At 42.1% G+C, this 18,393-nt stretch overlaps 1 protein-coding gene across 1 annotated transcript in view; it reads left to right on the top strand.

Moving 5' to 3' along the window:
- Positions 1-18,393, top strand: part of TGFB2 (transforming growth factor beta 2) — a 65,780-nt gene that overhangs the window by 33,780 nt on the left and 13,607 nt on the right. The window contains exon 2 of the mRNA XM_074165365.1: positions 8,287-8,450. Coding sequence (XP_074021466.1) covers positions 8,287-8,450 — 164 coding nt within the window. The remainder of the gene's footprint in view (positions 1-8,286; positions 8,451-18,393) is intronic.

The raw sequence follows: 18,393 nt of genomic DNA on the forward strand, positions 1-18,393 counted from the left end.
TCTGTGGGAGCCTGCACCCACGTTAACTCTCCATCCCCTTGCAGCCGGAGTGTATGAGGCTGCAACACCACTCTGTCATTTGCAGGAGAATGATTGTGTGGACTTTTTTGGAGGCTTTTTGTCATCTCAGCTAAAGCAGAATGCTCCTGCAATTTTTCTCTTTGGTATTAAATTTTACTCTCCTTTGCCTTTTGGGTGATGGAATAGCTGTGAACCTTTTCAAGAAGGGTTCGTTTGGGGAATCTGTCATAGACCGGACTTCTTGGCTGTTGGTGTTGCACCTCATAGAAAGCAAACAAACATATGTGATGTTAGCCCAGCTGTTTTTCTTCAAATGGTACCCATAGGAGAGGGAGGAGAGAAGAAGCTATAGGTGATTGTTCAAAATAGATATTTTGTCTTCCTTCTTTCTAGCTGGTGTGGGTAGTACAGATTTTTTCAGGCTAAATGGTGTTTCAGGCTGAGCCTACAAAGACTAGTAGCTTCATGACAATAGTTGAAAAAGGATGGCAGAAAGTCCAAGGGAAGAAAGGATTTAAATGAGGGCTTTCTGGCTGCTAAGATTCACTTAAATTGGACAGTTCAGTGATATTAGAAAGTTATAGCCCTTCTTACAATGGTCTCCAGACCAAATTAAGGAACATCCAAAGTCAGTTTCAGCTGCAGCATGTAAATACAGTTGAGGTTGAACTTGTAGCATGATTTGGCCCAGCCCAGGGAGAACAATTACCAAAAAAAAAAAAAAAAAAAGAGGTTTTAAAATGGATTATATTGTTACAGCCTTAAAATAGCAATGGTAGCTTTTCCTGGCAGGGTTTGATGCCCACTGTAGGACTCATAGACTCATATCCAGCTCCAATGTGCTAGTAGAGATGAAGTGGCACAAAGTAGGGAGTATGTAATAAGATGCCCTTCACTTTGCATCTTTAAAATGACCTACAAAGCACGACTTTTTATACCTGTTTTATACCAAGAATCCCATACAGCAGCTTTGCTACAACACAACCAATGATTTGAGTTTTACTTTACCACTTGTCTTCATGAGACCTTAACCTAAACTTTAACTTAAGTCTATGATTCTCCGGTGGCTAATTATACTGTCTCAGTGTCCTTACTACGCTACTCGCACTTTGACCCAAAATGTTTTGGATGTTTTTCGCCATTTCAGAAATCAAGAGTACAAAAGACAATTACATAACAGTGTCAAACTGTTCATCAAACTCCAGAGCAATAGTAGTACCTTGAAGGAATTAAGTATTAAGTATTATATATTCCAGTATAACTGGAAACCAAACTACCAGATCACTGTGCTATTGAGGTCACAGCTTTGGCTGGTGATTTTTTGATTCAGGCTTGGTGAAGCAATGAGGAAGGAGCAGCAGAACCAGAAGGCCTTTGTCAGTTTTTAAGTAAGGAACACATAATTTCATAAACATATCTTCAGAAAATTCCTTTTTTGCCTCATTGTACCTACCTCTTCAATTTGGAGAACGTCCTGGGTTTTTTTACTTTTCATGTGTTGTCATTGATCTTAGTGTGTTTTAAAAGAGGAATAGCAAGTGGTTCAACAGGAGAAAATATGTCACAAAATTTGGTAATTAGGTAATTATTATTTTCTAAATCCATGCCTACCTAGACCTTCACTGGTGTATATTTTTTGGACATGTAGAGCTTGACAGAGACAGTGTAGGCAGAAAACATAAACCATGCATTTGTGCTATGTGAGCACTACCAAGTGTCTTTGCTCTGAGCACTCTATAGAGTCTGCTAGTGACATTTATTGAGTCTTCATAGCCAGTTTATGGCATAATAATTGCATATGTGGATTCCCTGCTACATATCAGGAGCTCAGTGTGTTGTCATTGCAAAAAGAAAAAGTTAATATAAGAAGCAGTTACTTGAAATAAGAAAACTCAGGATTGGCTTCTGTTAGTGTAACTGGTGAAAGAAAGTCATGTTTAAAGAGCTGCAGCAGGAGTCTCTGTAGGAATGAGGTTTTGTTTCTTTGGGTTTTCTCCAAGGGCAATCGCCTCAGGACTCTCAGATCCACTGTCTTAGTAAAGCTGTGTTGAGGCCTCCCCAGGTGACTGCAGGGACAGGTTCAGGGGTCAGAATTGGTGGTGAAAGAGGGAAGTGGTTTCTGATTTCAGTCTTTAGTCATTCTGATGCTCAAAAGGGTCAGCCAGCAGTTGGATCCCTAACCTGTTCTCTGTCTGTCTGTCTTTCTGATGAAGAAAGTTCTGTCTTCCTTTATGTATGCCTGTCTGTTTCTCTTGTTAAGTGTCAGTATATCCGTGCGTGGTAAATACCAAGACTGAAGTTATCAGGGAATTTGGAATTGTGAACCATCCGTGCCCCTTTGCATTGGATAAATTATGTATCTAGGGATCATTCAGTGGAAGATTCCTTGCTGCTGGTTTCTGGCCTGGGTTCTTCACCAAAAACAGGTGCGATAACAGACATCGTGTCTTGCATTGCACTGTAGGTGCACACATACCCTGTTCTGCGAGAAGAGCTGCTCCAGAGCTATTGGGCCTCAGCTGAAAGCCTTATCCCCTGTTTCTGACTTTCAGTGCAATGTCCCTCTTCAACAGCAAATGGTTGATGGCAGATAAAGGTAATAGTTCATTGGCAGCTTGGTAGGTAAAAACTGGAATATTGGAGTAAGCCTCTTGCACCGCTTTTGTACTGTCTGACTTTGAAGCCTTGCTGCAAGAGACTGGAAGTGGCATCTGAGCAGAGAGTGGCACAAGTGTTTCTGTCCAAAAGCACTGATTAGCTAATGAGTGTGCTCATAACTTAGTGTCACAGCAGGATAGAGTTTCAGAGCTAATGGAAAGCTGATGTACAACTGATTTGCCTCTGAGGACCAATCCCAGTTCCCAAATATAACCTGTAGGCCCCTGTATTTTGCTTCACTGTATTTATATATACCCTTTCCCTTTCATTGCAGAGAGGCAGTTTCCAGCAGGGTTCTGCAGTCACGTCAGGGTCAGGAGGGGTGAGCAGAGTAATTATCCATGGGCTTTAGGAGCCCAGATGCATTAAACAAGTTTCTAATTTCTTGGAGAGACTTTCGCTGGAAAAGAGGAAAGGATTTGTGACCTGAGTGGGCCTGACAGGAAGGACGGGATCCTGCTGGAAAGATGTTCTGGTAGAGCTGACGAGCTGCCCATCCTTCCAGCAGCATTGCACATGCTGCTTCACTTACCACGGCTGGATGTCCTTAAAAGCAGCCTGACCCGGCTCGTGGTGGAGACCCGTATGTTGAGCAGAGAGTAAAATTCACATAGTGGGAGAAACGATGTCACATTATGCTGCTTGTTACAGAAAAAAAAAAAAAAAAAAAGTACAATTTGCTATCAGTGAGCTGAAATCTCAACAGCCTAAATGGTCCTAATAGTTGGAGGGGTTAGGGAAGCTTGCCAGAGCATGGAAAGCATAACAACTGCATTTAATAACAATCAAGCTACTCTTATAAATATTTGTGTGTGCTGCTTCAAAGCCTACTACACAGTCATTCATGTACTGCAGTTAGAAAGATGAGGAGGGGAACAGGAAAAAAAAATAAAAGAGGGCGAGAAGAAAAGGGCACTCCATGTTTTGTAGCTGCCGTAATAAGGAATGGGCAAGGCACCAGAAAGAGAAGAAAAAGGAAAAGAAACCCTCCAAAGTTTAATAAACACAAAGGGAATAAAAATAAATCTTCGGAGCATTTATTACAAGCCCTTGATGGAAGGATTAGATTGAAGCTCTCAGCCTTTCCAGTGTGGGTGTATGTGTGAAGACGGCCTGTCTAGCCTCTTCCAATGAGGAAAGAAAAGTTGTTTATATTTCCTAATTTGGACTGTACACATATTTGATTTTTTTGTTTCAATAGCAGAAATGAAAATTGAGAGGGGAAAAATAGCCTCATTTGGATACAATTGAATTTAGGTCTTCCTCCTTGCCAGAATGAAAGCCCAGCTCTCAGAAGAGCTGTGTCAAAGTGTTTTGTTTCTCCTGAAGTGTCAGTACATGCAGTACTTGTGAGGAAAGCTGTGGAAATGCAGGGCTTAGTTCATCAAACACAACTGTGGAAGGCAAAGTGTCATCCTTCATGCAGAAGATTCCTGATTTGGGGAATATCTCCAGCAAACTCCTTCTACTCCCACTTTTGGTTTAAGGGAACTTGACTGCATCTTGCTGTCCTCTCAGGAGCAATGCCTGAAGGTCTATGTGCTGTTTTGGATGGTCAATTGGAGGATGTGTTCAGTCTCTCCTGTTGACAGTGCTCCAACCTGGAGCAGTGCTGCAGAGTGTTGAGTATTTTGGGATAGGTCTCCTGCGCTCCCTCCCGTCGGTGCTTTTCTGGTCTGTCAGAGCAGGGCTGCTTTCTGTCCTAGTTACTGGCACAGGAGCTTAGAGGGTGCTGGACATTGAACAAAGTCAGTAAGGAGCACCGAAACCACTGTGTCCTTATGCACTTTAACACTCACATACCTGAATACGTTTTAACCTGGCAGTTTGGACTGTCCTGTGTAAAGCAGCTGATGAAGTTTCAGCTCATTCAAGGAAAAAAACAACAACAACAAAACAAAACAACAAAAAGAATAAAAAAGCTAATTTTGTGATGCTTGGTGTCCAGGAGGCTAAAGGGAGGAGGAGGGATGCTGCCTTCACCTTCTCCAACTGTGCTTTATAACTCGTCTCAACTGTACTGTGATAATTTTGATTATGTTTATTACAGCTGGAAGTCTTCAGGTTTTTGAGGGTTGTATTAATGAATAATGTAAAGATGATAAAAATGGAATCTTTCACTGCATTTGCTATTTCCTCTCTCCAAAACAAAAGAAATCTGTATTTTCCTAGCTACAGGAAACATTGATTTAATCCACTCACTAATGATATACTTAAGGATACTATTCCAAGAATACTTAAGGAATCTAGTCTGCAGCAGGGTAACTGTGTTTACAGGGTAACCTGGTCAGAGTTATTCTGGTATCTACTGGAGTCAGTGGGCCAAAACCAGAGGGGAGTGCAGAGGTATCCAACTGAGTCTGAATTGATACAACTGTCAGGTTAAAGTGGAGTCACAAAGAGAGATAAATTGCAGCATCTGAGACCACTTAAAGGTTAATCCAAGACCTTGTAGACTCCATAGGGTTCTTTCCATTCCCTTAAAGAGTTGCAAGTCTCAACTCTCAGTCTTAAAGTTGATTAATTTTCATATAAAGCCCAATTCTGTAGTCAGCCATTCTTTTTCAGAGGAAGGGCTCCAGCTAGTAAAAAAACCTATTTTTTTTCAGCTGTACATGAATAATACCTTTTCCTGAATTGACTTCCCATGGCTACTGTCATGAATAAAAAATAATCAAATTTCTTTTCAGGTTTTTGCAAGATATAAAACTATCTTACATGAGAGATGAAACTTCTGTAAGACAAAAATTCATTCTTATTCATGGTGGGTGTCCCACGCCTGCCTTCCAGTGCAAGATAAATGCTCATTCGCTGTGTATACAAATGCACATATGCAAACACAAAACCATGAACACTTAGAGTATTCCTTCTCTGTCCATCTTCTTTATATGTGAAAGAAAGAAAAAATGTAAACACAGAGATGGTTCAGGAAAATTCATTCAGATACATATTCATATATTTGTAATATACATTATCTAAAATACAGACACTGAAAAGAAAGACTACAAATATAGCACAAGAAAGTTCTAGAAATAAGTTAGAAGCTATATATAAATCAAACTGACAGTTAAATAGGAATTTTAAATCTGAAATAAAGTCAAGATGGCCAGGGTTTGTCTGTGCCAGGGCAAGTGGCTGGCTGGTAGTTTAGCTTGTCCACAGGGAATGAAATGGTAGGTTGATGACTCAAATAAATGACAGGGAAGGACAACTTACAACTCATCCTGGAAGCATCAATCTTATATATACATATTATTATGCCAAATTATATTCCTAGTAGGATTAGGTTTGGCTGAAGAACAAGTAGTAGTCTCGGAGTTTCCGATAGCAGAAAAATAAGTTGAAGAGATCATTTCTCACTTAAATGAGGGTATAATCTCTGATCCATGTAGCTTTTAAAAGAATTTGCAAAATGTATTGAAATTAAGATCATCATTGCATAAAGCTCATTTTTTCTCAGAAGACCTTCATTTGGTATTTTGAGAGAGACCAGTACTTATGTGTTGTTTATGGGTTGCTCATGTGAGAGAGGAGTGGTTCTGGTGTGGGGGGTGGTTTTCATCTGTTTTTCTTTGAGTTCCCACTGTAAGACTGTAGCAGGTTTCTGTCAATAAGCCTGGCAGGCAAGAATACTGATCATGACGCTTTTGGGTTTATCTTCGAGCACTGCAGATGTGAAAATCTGAGAACCTTTTTTTGATTCTTTAATGAAATGGGATCATAAGGAAGCCTGGGGGCCTCCTGTTTGTATTTATACCTCTTATCCATTTGACCATACTGAGGGTCTGCTTCGGGAAGTACTCTTTCAGAGGGTTTTTTTAAGTATTTTGACAACTTGTCATCTCTCACTTATAATGCATCTACAGTTGAGGCCGAGGTTATTTCTTTATTGTCAAAGATTTTCTCGTAGCTAGGATTATTTTTAGGAGGTTTTACCTCTGATCGTTCAAAAAAGAGATTTTGGCCCAATTCTGTAGAGGAAGTGTGTTTGCAAATTTTGCAAGACAGAATAAATTTGCTTTATTCCTCATGTGAGTGACTTGTACTTGGTATTTGTTCTGTAGTCAGTTTGAACTTAGAATTATTCAAACGACTACAACAAATCAGTTATTAAATACATAACTGTGAGTGGTGTTGCCTTGTGTAGCCAGAAGCTGCTGCATTGTTCTGGTAATAGCAGCCAGTCCAGAAATGCTAAATATTTGGAAGAAGGTCTTTAAGCTATTAATATATCTTATCGATATGAATAAATATTATTAAGGATTTATTCCAACTACCTTTAATCGTTAGTAGTTAGAAGTAAAGGTCAGTGTACTGGACTTGGCTTCTCCCATCTCTTTACATAGAAATGATAACTTGCATTTTTCGTATCTGTGAAGAATTAGGTATCTTCCAGAAGAAGGTACTTTATTTGATTGATAGATGCCTGGATTAATGGCCTGGGTAGCCAAGGGAGGCAGTGGAGTCTTCCTGCTGGCATGGCCCCAGGGAAGCCTGTGAGCTTTGCTTCCTTAGCTGAAAAACAGCCCCCACACCCCCCAAATACAATTCCCCCCTTTATTTTCTTCAGTTTTTACACGCTAAGAGAAGAGGAGACCTTCCCTGTGGTTTGAACGGAGTTTTTCATCAGGGCCTTGGAGTCATTTTGACTCCTCTGCTTTCCCAGGCAGCGGGGCAAGGAGGGGGTCCCGCACACAGGGCATGGTGGTCAGGGACCGGGTTCCTCCTGCTGCTGGCCAGGATGGTAGCGGGAAAAGGCCTTAGGTGATCATTGGACCCTTGCAGAGTAACCCTGGTTGTACATAAGTGCTTCGCTGCTTAGCATCCGTCAGGGTTTACAGCTGGGAAGGAGGAAGAAACTGTTTTGAAACCTAAATGTGATACGTTTAACACTGTTATTGAAGATTTGAATCTATTATTCAAAGTGGGTTTTTTCTGATTTGCGCCAGTATATAGTGAGGGGTGGTTATGTTTATGGCTTTTACTGCTTCCGAGTGGTCAAAATCGATGTAATTCTGTTTATAAGGTCTGCTTGCCTTTTCCATCCCTTTCTTCCTTCTCTTCCAGCCCTTGTCACTATAATCAGAATGAATATTTTGTTCCAATAAAATCCTTTAATAACTAAATATGAAACAAAATCTGAAGCTGGCTAATTTATGCTCCATTTTCTGGGGGGAAAATGGGCTTCAGAGAACATGCAGATCAGAGGAATTGTGGTTACTTGTCGTCTTAGTGGATCCCTGTGAACTCTATGCAAGTCTGAAGGCATTTGCCAGATACCAACTGCTATGATTTTTTCCCAATTTATAAGCATACAGGATTTGCCACCAGTAGGTTGAAAGAGGGGATGTTTAAATGCATGACCCGAAATAGAGTTCAAAATAGTTGTTAATCTGTATTGATGCAGTATTCCTATAATAAACACATGCGGGGTGGGTTGGTTTTGGGTTTTTTTTTATTAAATTGTTAATAATATTAAATTGGCATTGGCAACTGAATCATGCTATGGTTATTTCCCTTACTTAAGCTGTCTTGTGTTATATTGTTTGAAGGAACAATGTATTTTATCATTAAAAAAAATAATAAAATCACGCTGCCTTCTTGCAGATGCCATCCCACCGAGCTACTACAGTCTTTACTTCCGAATCGTCAGATTTGATGTCTCAGCGATGGAGAAGAATGCCTCCAACTTGGTGAAGGCCGAGTTCAGGGTCTTCCGCTTGCAGAACTCGAAGGCACGGGTCTCGGAGCAGCGGATAGAGCTGTACCAGGTACGGTGGCACCTTGCATGCATCAGCTCCCCATCTTTCTCCAGCAAACCTGCCTTGTACCTGTCTGGCAGGTGGCACAAACCACAGGGAGAAGCGGTTGAGTCCAGTCTTCACAAAGTAGCCTGTTATTTCCCGTGCCTTTCCTAGAAAGGGCTATTCAAAATCACATGAAGCTGAAATGTGCAAACTTTTTCTAGTAATGGTGCCTCAGGACTTGAAAGTTTCAGCATATAACAGTAACTGGCAGAACATGACATCAAAGAAGTCATCTCCAGGATTTCTGTCTCCCAACACCTGGCCCGTACTGTAGTTTACACAGAAGTCGAGCTCCTCTCTCTGGCCTGTGTTCGGGAGAAGCCTGTTAACCATTCCTCACAGATATGGCATTGTTAATCATTGAGTTTCAAAGCTTAGCAGTTTCAGACCTGGCTTCTGCATAGTAGCCCAGCGGTTGAGGCAGGGGAGTGGACAGTTCAGGGACGGAGGGAGGAAAAAAATCACCCTGTGACTCTCTCCACCCTGCATGTTGATAAGGTCGATGTCATTTAATCTTTAAAAACGTCAGAGATATTAAAGTCACTTACATTGAATCTGTGCATTTGTGCAAATATTGTCTAGAGCATATTTCCTCTAAAGCGTAGTTCATTTTGCCGAGAAACACAGCAACCAAAAGGGGCTCAGCTCCCGGAAGTTTTATACTGAGTAAAACTCATAGTCATTCCAGCAATCCAGGACTTGTTCTGCTGAAAACCCTGCCAGACAGGATACCACCTTGTGAAAGTGTATTGAGCCCCTCTCTGGGTCTGTTCTTGCTGCCCTCATTAGCTGTGCCCGAGCACTGCCCTGGGTTGGCAGCACTGTAAAGTCCCGTTCAGATCCAGTGGTTGCAAATGTGACTTAGTCTTCTCCCTCACTTTCAACATTCACCTTTTCCTGCCTGGTCTGGTCAAATGCAAGCCAAAGTTGGAGCATAGAGGGGGGAATCTGGGTTCACGTGCTTGCTGAAGTGACAGTGTAAGCCAACCTTAGAGGCTGGCAGCAGGAAAAGGCACACTGGACGGTTTAGATGTTGTTTAAATGTAGGAGAAGCGCGATTCCTAGTTGAATGTGGTTACGGTCCACAGGTGGTCACTGGGTGCTTGTCTTCATGACCGTGACCTGGCTGCCTTCCTTCCCAAGGACAGATGTTAAAAGAGAAAGCTAGGAATCTTTAGCGAGAGCCGTGGGTGTTGTCTGTATGTAACAGCCGTCACAGAGAATTACATTACGAGTCTCTGTGACGCTGCCACACCAGTCTGTTGAAACGATTGTATGTTCTGGCTTGACCTCACTGTTCAGACATCCTAAAAGGAGTTGATGGCATCTCTGGGCTTTCTGTTGTTCTACTTTCGAGAGCTGTTAGTCAGCTACCTGAAAGGAGTACAGCTGTGGTTGCCTGAGCTCGATTCATTGCCTTTCCATGTTTGAGGAACATGGGATACAAAGGGTTCAGCAGAGGTAGGGAAGAAAGGGCCTTTGCTTGGCTGGGATTTCACCTTGTGATGAGAAACAGCTGGAGCTTATTTGAGAGAGCCTGACTCCAGCAAGCCTGTGCCCATGGAAATGACTGACACCTGCATCCAGGGCAGGTACTTGGGTCGTTTAGATAAATATTGAGCTGGTGAGTAAGGCAGTTTCTTTTTTGGGCTGGGTGGGGCATATTGAGTGAAGTGTTAGGCGAGTAATGAGTGCAGGTTATTATAGGCTTAGGTATTTTCTCCACCAAGTAACAGGCAAGCTAAAGGCAGCGAGCTCTGAGTGTGTGTTTGTGCCAGGCATGTTTTAAGCATGTTACTTTGCTCCTTTGCCTGTAGAGAGGCAAGCTGTCTCGGCAGCATTTCCCTTGCAGAGCACCTACTAAAATGATAACAGCTGCTTGTTAGTTTGTCTCTCTGCTTTACTTTTACAAGCTCCTGTAGCCGCCTTCTGCTGGTTGTTTTTCCCCCTCTTTGGTCATATTTATACCTTGCAATCTTTTATGCAGCTCTTCCCAGAACCTTGTATGGAGGTATTATCTCTGGCTGTCTCCTTGATGGCCAGTCTGAACTGCATGGGTGCCTTGCCAGCAGCTCTACTGCAGGAGCATCGGGGTCCCTAAATACTGCTGCATCTAATCTCCATCACAAGGCATGAGGTTAGCATGCAGTGTTTGACAAGAAAAGCGAAAGCAGGGAGAAATTGAAGAGGAGGGATGCATGATCCTTTAGGATCCCTTCCAACTTGAGGTATTCTATGATGTATTGTAGGACAGTGCTACAGAAAGCATCCTGAAACTTAGTATATGAATTTTAGAGATTAGAAAGAAGAAAATCTAAGGAGCTGAAGGTGAGGAAGGAATGGGTAGGAGGCATTGGTCCCAGTGATGCTAGAGGAGCTTCAGGGCTGCGTAATGATAGATTGATAGTGCAGATAGGGGTGTCTAGCAGTGAAGGAAGGTACAAATGTAGGAGGTAAACGGGGAGAATGAGGAAGATGCTGATTTTTGTGGAAGTGGGAGAGGCAAATATATTCTGTAAGGGCTGAAGACTTACTCAGGTATCTTTGCTTCCAACACGAAAAGCCACACGTGGAGAGCAAGCCTTGCAGAGGAGATTGCTGATGGAGTTGGCATGTGCAGCCGCTGCTCCTCCTCCATGCATAAGCACTGCTTCCTGTCTTGTGAGATACGTGCTGTGCTTGCCAGGGCTGTTGTGCCCAGAAGGAACAATGTGGTTTTTCATCTTGCATAAGCAGCATTTAATTATTAGGGTGGGTTTTTTTCCTCCTACCAAGTTTCGGGTTGCCTAGTGTTTTGCTTTGTTGAGAAGATGTTTTTGATGAAGGTTTTTGAAATTCCTCTCATACCTGCAGTTTCAGGGAACGGTTGTTCCCATCTTTCTCAGTCAAGCAGGAAGAGAGGGGCAGAAGTCTTCTGGACACAATCAGAGCTCTCTTTTTGTTCACTGGGAAAGTGGCCACAACACATGAAAGTCTCCTAACTGCTCGCCAAAAGCTCTCTGATTTAGTCCAGTGGCAGTTTAGTAGTAGTATATATACCACTGGTATAGAAGGGACAATATTAATCTGAAGGACTATTTTAGGAGCAGCAAGAGACAGATGTGCAGGGTAAATGGAAAAAATAAGCGAGCAGAATATAAATATTTTTTCTTCTCCTGATTCTTTCTTTATGTGGTCCTCTGACCTTGCAGATCTACCCCTTAAAATGAAAAAAGAAATGCAAGACTGCACCTTTTCGGCTAAGCTTTCCTCAGGCTGTACTTGGCTCCCTTTTCCAAACCACATCAGAAAAGGACTTTGTGTTTTCCTGCAGCCCTCGTTTGCGCTGACTCTGGGAAGGCAGTCTGGGGCTGCTTGGTGTGGCCAGCCAGGGCCGTGGCCCCTCACTCCTGGCCCCCGGTGCAGCAGCAGGTCCCTGTTCCCACCTGAGAGGCAGGGTTGGAGCAGAGAGCACCCCATCATATTTATGCTGGGAGCAAGTGATTGTGGATCTCTTTGCCAGGTCTGCTGCCCCTCGGGTTTCTCCGGGCAGTAGGTTCTGGAGATGAATTCTCATGCGTGTGCCCTGGATGCAGCCACAAAGCCAGTGGGCAAGTGGTAATCCCCGAGAGCAGAAACAGTTTCTTTAATGTCTGTTTTCACCCAGAGTACTTCTCGTGGTATTTTAGGATTAGTCAGCGACATCTGTGTGTTCCTGTACAGATGGGAAGCACAGTGCACATACTAAGTAGTCTTAGGATGGAAAATAATAAAACTCATAGAAGTAGGATTTAAGTTTCTTTTATAAGGCTAGTATAAAAGCTTCTGTCTCTTCTTGGCTCCAGTTAAGTGAATTAAATTCTTTAAAGGCACTGTCTTTTCTGTTGTTTCTTCTGCCCTAAAGTCAGGGTTAATCTACTGGTAGTGCTGCTGATCATCAGCATGTAGGAGGGTGGGAAGTCAGAGGGAGGGAGGGAAGGAAGAAGGAAGGAAGGAAGGAAGTGGTGTGAACCTGAGACGCAGTGAGCGCTCTCCTGCACTTCTCCTCCTGTCCTTCCACTGTGCTGCATTCGCTCCATGCACTTCTCTGCGTGCACCAAGACTTCAGAAAATATTAAGAGGATAAAGTACTTTTGGGGGAGGGAGGAGGAATAGTATTAAATAAACAAGTTTTAGCATCCTCCAGTGGCCCTTGCTATGTTTTTAAAGATTTATGCCAAATGCAGGCTTTATTGGAATTTGATCAGATAAAGCACAGTTGTTATGGGAATGTCTTTGCTCATCAGTTTTCTTGCCTGCTTTGAAGACTTCACCACATCTTTCTTTTATTAAGGTGCTTCTGTATTTATGAATAAAGTCCCTGGACCCTTCAAAAAAAAGCTTGTCTTTTATGAATAAACTTTCAAAAAAATAAATAGGCACCACCACAAAGCTGGACGAGTAGAAACCTCGTGGGGTGAAAAGCCAGTATTCAGAGAGAATTGTGGTATTGGTTTTAAGGTATTTTTATTATGTACAGACGGTCAAACAATAACAAGTAATAATTACTTCCTATGGAAGCAGTGCCATGTTTTGTTAACACATCATAAAGCATCATGAAAAAAGCAGCCGAAGCGCTGGTTTTTATTGTCGTCATTATCCGAGGCTGCCATGGGCAGGAGTACCTGAGAGGTTGCGGATGTGGGGGGACGTACCACGGGATGTTTCAGAGTGCAGGGTTGGAGCAAACGAACGGCGCCAGGTTAAAGCTTGGGGGGAACATCGGATTGCGATGAAAAGTTTGAAGTAAGCAGGAGCAGACCTTTGGTCTTTCCATGTCAGGAGGGCCTGGTCCATGCCGAGGGCTCTTGTGGAGCTTGCTCAGGGTCTAGGAAAAACTGTCTGCCCTCCAGACAATGGTAACCCCCCTTTTTTTAAGGGCCTCTCTCCCTGCTTGGAGGTATGAGGAGGAAGATGCTGTGGAACATATTACCCGATTATGAGTCAGATTTAAATTTAAACCACAGTCGGTTGTTCAAATACTTTCAATTCAGACAGTGTTTTGTCTTGTTTTTCAGTTAGGGAATACGTTTAGAGTGAGCTACTATAGATTTGGGCCAAATCTCCACAGCGCAAATCTGAGGCAATTTACACTGACTGCAGCAGAGCTACTCCAGACTGATATACTCTGACTCCGTATAATCAGGAGCAGAGGGGCCTTCCTCTTTTTTGTTTGCCAAAAAGTGCCATCTTTAATGCCACAGAAGAAAATGCCAGGAAGCAGGATTTGTGGCTGTGAGCTGGCACAGGATGTCTGTATTACAGATATCACCTGGGACATTTAATTTTAATTGACTGCTGTTACTGTGACCCACATCTAAAGTAGTATATTTGGATCTCACAACTTATGTATTGCTGTCCTGAAACCAGACTCTTGCGATCTGAAAGGTTACAAGATTATGTTAAATGGCAAACCTACGGTGGTCTTTGAAGTGCCGAAATCAGTATATAGTGTGGACCTAACAACTTTCTACTCTTACCCATCTCCTCCTCCTTCCCTAGCCCCCTCAGCAACAGCTCAGGACCAGAGGAAGTTAATTTGCAGTATATATCAGTTGAATTGCTGCTTTCTCCTTGTTCCAGAATCCTTTTTTTTTTTTTTTAAATACTGTATCCCTTACAAAAAAGAGTTAGTACACTGGAGACCATGTATAGAGTACCTTTGGCAAATAATCTGTGAGCATGGATGAGGGGAAGTATTTATCGCTGTGTCATATTCACTGCGATTTATCTCAGATGCAGCCACCTCTTGCCAGGAACAAAGCAGTTACTGAAGACAACTTGAAGAAGCTTATAATATCCCCATTAGCTATTGGCACGAGCCAGTGTGTACTCCCAGATCGACACTGCCTTGCATAGAAATGTGGAGTGCTGAGCTGATGGATTTATTGCCATTTGTGGTGCATGTACATTATTGGGAGCGTAGGAATGCAGGACATGGGTCAGAAACCAGCTGCTAGGTTTGGGATACTGGTCTTTGGGCTGCAGCCTGCTGGAGTAGCCAAGCCCGTGTTACACTGAGACACAAGCAAGTTTTAACCAAGCACTGCAGCATGGTAGTTACTGGGCTGAGGAACATCATGTTGTCTTGGGGAGACATCCCCAGGTTGCGCTAGGGAGCCCTTTGGAGGGGGGAAGGTAATATTGCTCTTTTGGGGAGATGTAGGAAACAATGCAAAGCTTTGTTGGAGAAAAGCCTATATGAAGAGGAGTAGATGACAGAAGAAAATGGATGAGGAGTGGTTTAGGTGGAAGACTGTAGGTTGTGGGAAGAGAAAACCACAAGGAGAATCATGGCTTATGGAGAACAGTGCAGACGAGGAAGGGAAGAAAGAGAAATGACTTGCGGAAGAAAACAAAATCTTAGAAAAAGCAGGAAGTCCAAATATTCATATAGGAAAGAAAGTTGCATGTCAAAATGTTGCAGTAAAATGCATGTGAACATGAATGTTAGGGACAGGACTGAGGAAGAGGAGGGACTTGGGGGACCTGTGCTTAAAGGGGACATGAACACCCTACAGGATCTAGGGGATTTGGCTAGAAGACAGGAGAACCCACTCTGTTTTTGTTGACTTTGGCTCCTCTTTGTTGATACTTTAATAAAACTTAATGTGCCTCTGGCAAGTTAAAGCTAAATGCTAGATAAGTTGGTAGGATTTTTTTTGTTTTGCTTCATTTTATATAAAATCTTTCTTTGGAGCTATCTTAAAATCTCCTAAACAGCAGGAAATTGCACTCAATATTTCAGAATCTTCCAGGAGAAGGACCCCAGACCCTCCGTTCTTGTTTATTGCTTATACAATGCAGAGTCTTCCTGCTGCTTAAGCATAAATCAGACTGAATGGCCTCAGGGCTGTATCCCAACTTACACTGCACATGTATCTTCAGTGGCAGGAGGAAGGCCCTGCTTGGGGAACAAACGGAGAGGAAATCCCTTCTCAGGATCCATTCCGTTCCCAGAGCTCATTCCCTCACCACAGGGTGAAGCAATGAGTCAGTCACAGTGATTCCATGGCATACTTGACTTCCCCTCCCTTTTTGACCTGCTTTAGCTGCTCATCTCTTTACCCTCCTCATATTTCTCCTTCTTTTACCTTTCAGCAAGCAGCAGCCAACACTGTAAGAGAATCCTACTGCAGTTGTAGCCCATACAGATATAAAAGGGGTTGGGCTATGTGTGCAATATGTTCTTTTTATTTGCAAGTTTGCATGAAGAACGTGTCTGGCAAGTTCTAAGTAGATGGATCTGTGGGTTTTTTTAAAACTCTGGCAAGTACTCCGTACCTTTGTATTTTGGCAGGAACTCTGCATCTCATATAATAGTCTCTAAAGATTCTGCCTTCAGTTTGAGTCTGATTTGGAGACCTTTGCGAGCAGTGGAAAGACTTCCATTGATAAGCAGGGGGGCTGTAAAGTCCTTTCAACTCCGTAGCACTGAAAGCAGTCTGAATTACTCTTTTGCAGTTACAGGAACAGCTTGAAAATTTGCACTGAGAATTTTTGAAAAAATACACAGTCAGTCTTTTGCACTAGTGGTGGTAAGAAGAAGCTAAGATTTTGATAGCCAGTAGATTCCCAATTATCTGGCAAAAGGTACTATATGGAGGCTTTGCATTTTACAACATATGTTTCTACATATAATGAGTAAGAAGCTGGAGAGGTTTGCAACAGAATTAAAGGTTTGCTTATCCTTGTGTCCAGGATAGGATCAAAGACCTCAAACTCCAACAGGGAGTGAGAAAGGAATGAGAATTAGCATGGTCATTTTTTTAACTTTAAGCTTCAGAAAGGGCTGGATAGAAGTCTCTGAGAGCTGTCTGAGGAGACCTTTGAAATCTGGAACTAGGCAGCAAGTGAATCTTTCAGTAGGGTGAATAGTAGGTAAGAATTTGGAAGCCACAAGTGGCTGCATATGCAGATCTTGGGAATCTGGTTATTCCACTGCAGAGGGTTAGGATGGAATCCCATGTATGTTTCTTCTAGTTCAGAAGAGGTTATCCTAAACAGCAGTTTTCAGCCATGATGTTGTGCATAGCTGAACTTATCTCTGTTCTGATGTTAACCAGCATTAGCACATCATTTACAACTGGATCTCATTGTTTGGGCTTATTTACTTTGAGCTTACAAGTACATGTCAGGTTATTTCCATTATTTTAAAACGCCCTTGAAGTTCCAATGGAAACCATGGATAATAACTGATAAGTAAGAGAAAGATTAGTGAGCCTGCCAAGATGTTGTAATACACAAGAACATCACAGTAGTCTGAAATGACAGAGAAGAGAAGGGAAGGAAGGAAGTTATCAGGGAGCCAACAGCATCTGGAGGGAGGAGATCAGACAGTCCAGAATGAATGGAGAGGAAAAACAGATTAATAGCAGGTTTTTACAAGATAATGCCATATTTACTGCTATTCAGTGATTGCAGAGCCCGTGCTGACTGACAGCAGTGACCATCCCAAGTTCCAGGACTATACAGCAGACAGGGTAGATATTTTTAAGTGGCCATATGATCTTATTATTATATTTTGGAAGTTCATCAGCTTGTTTTAAGAAACTGTAAGTTGCCAAAAATATTTCCTAACAGTTGGTTACTGTAATTCTCAAACCCAGCTATAAAAAGCCCTTGTTGTTCCTAAAGCTTGGCCTTTGATGTGTGCCTAGGGTTTTCTTGGCTGCAGGAGATGTATGTCATCGATGCATCACCCTGTGTATCATCACTGCTGAACCACATTCAGTTTTTTGTTTGGTTTTTTTTGTTTGCATTCTGGGGAGGTGATGAATTTATTAGCCAAAACTATTCCACTGTAAATTATACGTAATTGTAATTTTCCTATTCTTCTGCATCTAACTGTGGTAAGTATAGGAGACTAGAAGTAATTATTGGCCAGACCATCAAATCTGAAATAAACTCAGAAAGTTGCTGTTCTGGAGCTGCAGTTATTTGAAAGAACCAGTATGTCTTCTGTCTTTTTTTTTCCTTTTATGTGTGTAATGAGTCATGAAGTCATGTTCTGGTGTCTGCTCGCAGTGGTTATTGTCTAGAATACATACACTAATGTGTTGATTCAGTTATCCCCTGCCTTAGCTGTCTATATACATGAGAAGGCGAGTAGGCAAAGGAAAATTTGAGCAAAATAATTACATATCTATTAACAGAGTCTTGGGTTTTGGAGGTTTTTTTGGTTTTGTTTTTGAACCAGTAGAATTACACTGATGCTGAATGCTGCTGCTCTGCTTATATCAGCCTCTGGTATACCCCATTTTTTAAAGAAGCCATGTTTCTGCTAATTTTGCAAACCTTCTTTGTTTGTTATCATGAATTATATAGTGTTCTCAGTGTACTTCACAGTTTATAAAATACAGACTGGGACAATTCTTGTCCTTATTTTTATACTCAGAACTGTGTGACAGTTACTAGAGAGTATAAACATGTGTGCATATAAATAAACAGTTTCATCCTCCAGTATTTTAATGAAGATTTCAGCTACTTGATACTTAAATTTTAAATACATATATTAGTTAATTCTCTCCAGTTGATCTGAAAAACAAGAATAGTAGGTGGCAGAAGTAATTTAGAGATCAGTATTTTCTGGAAGCTCACTTGTCATTCTTCTGAAGCCAGTGTGTGACAAAACAAAAGCTTTTCACCACTGATTGCCCTGGTCATAATGATTTGGGCTATGCTTCCAAGATAGCATCATAGTCCAGCCTCCTCTGATGGACAAGGAGACGCACAGACAAATCCCTGCCAGCAGAGCAGAGGGTCTCCCTCTGAAGACTGAGCAGAACGCCTTTGCAGAACCAATGAAGAGCAGATTTCAACAGGATTTATAAAATACCAGAAATCTGGCAGGCCTAATGAGGGTGGCATGTGAGTGCTGTCATCACCA

The sequence above is a fragment of the Numenius arquata genome, chromosome 2 (genome assembly GCF_964106895.1).
Source record: "Numenius arquata chromosome 2, bNumArq3.hap1.1, whole genome shotgun sequence".
Lineage (NCBI taxonomy): Eukaryota > Metazoa > Chordata > Aves > Charadriiformes > Scolopacidae > Numenius > Numenius arquata.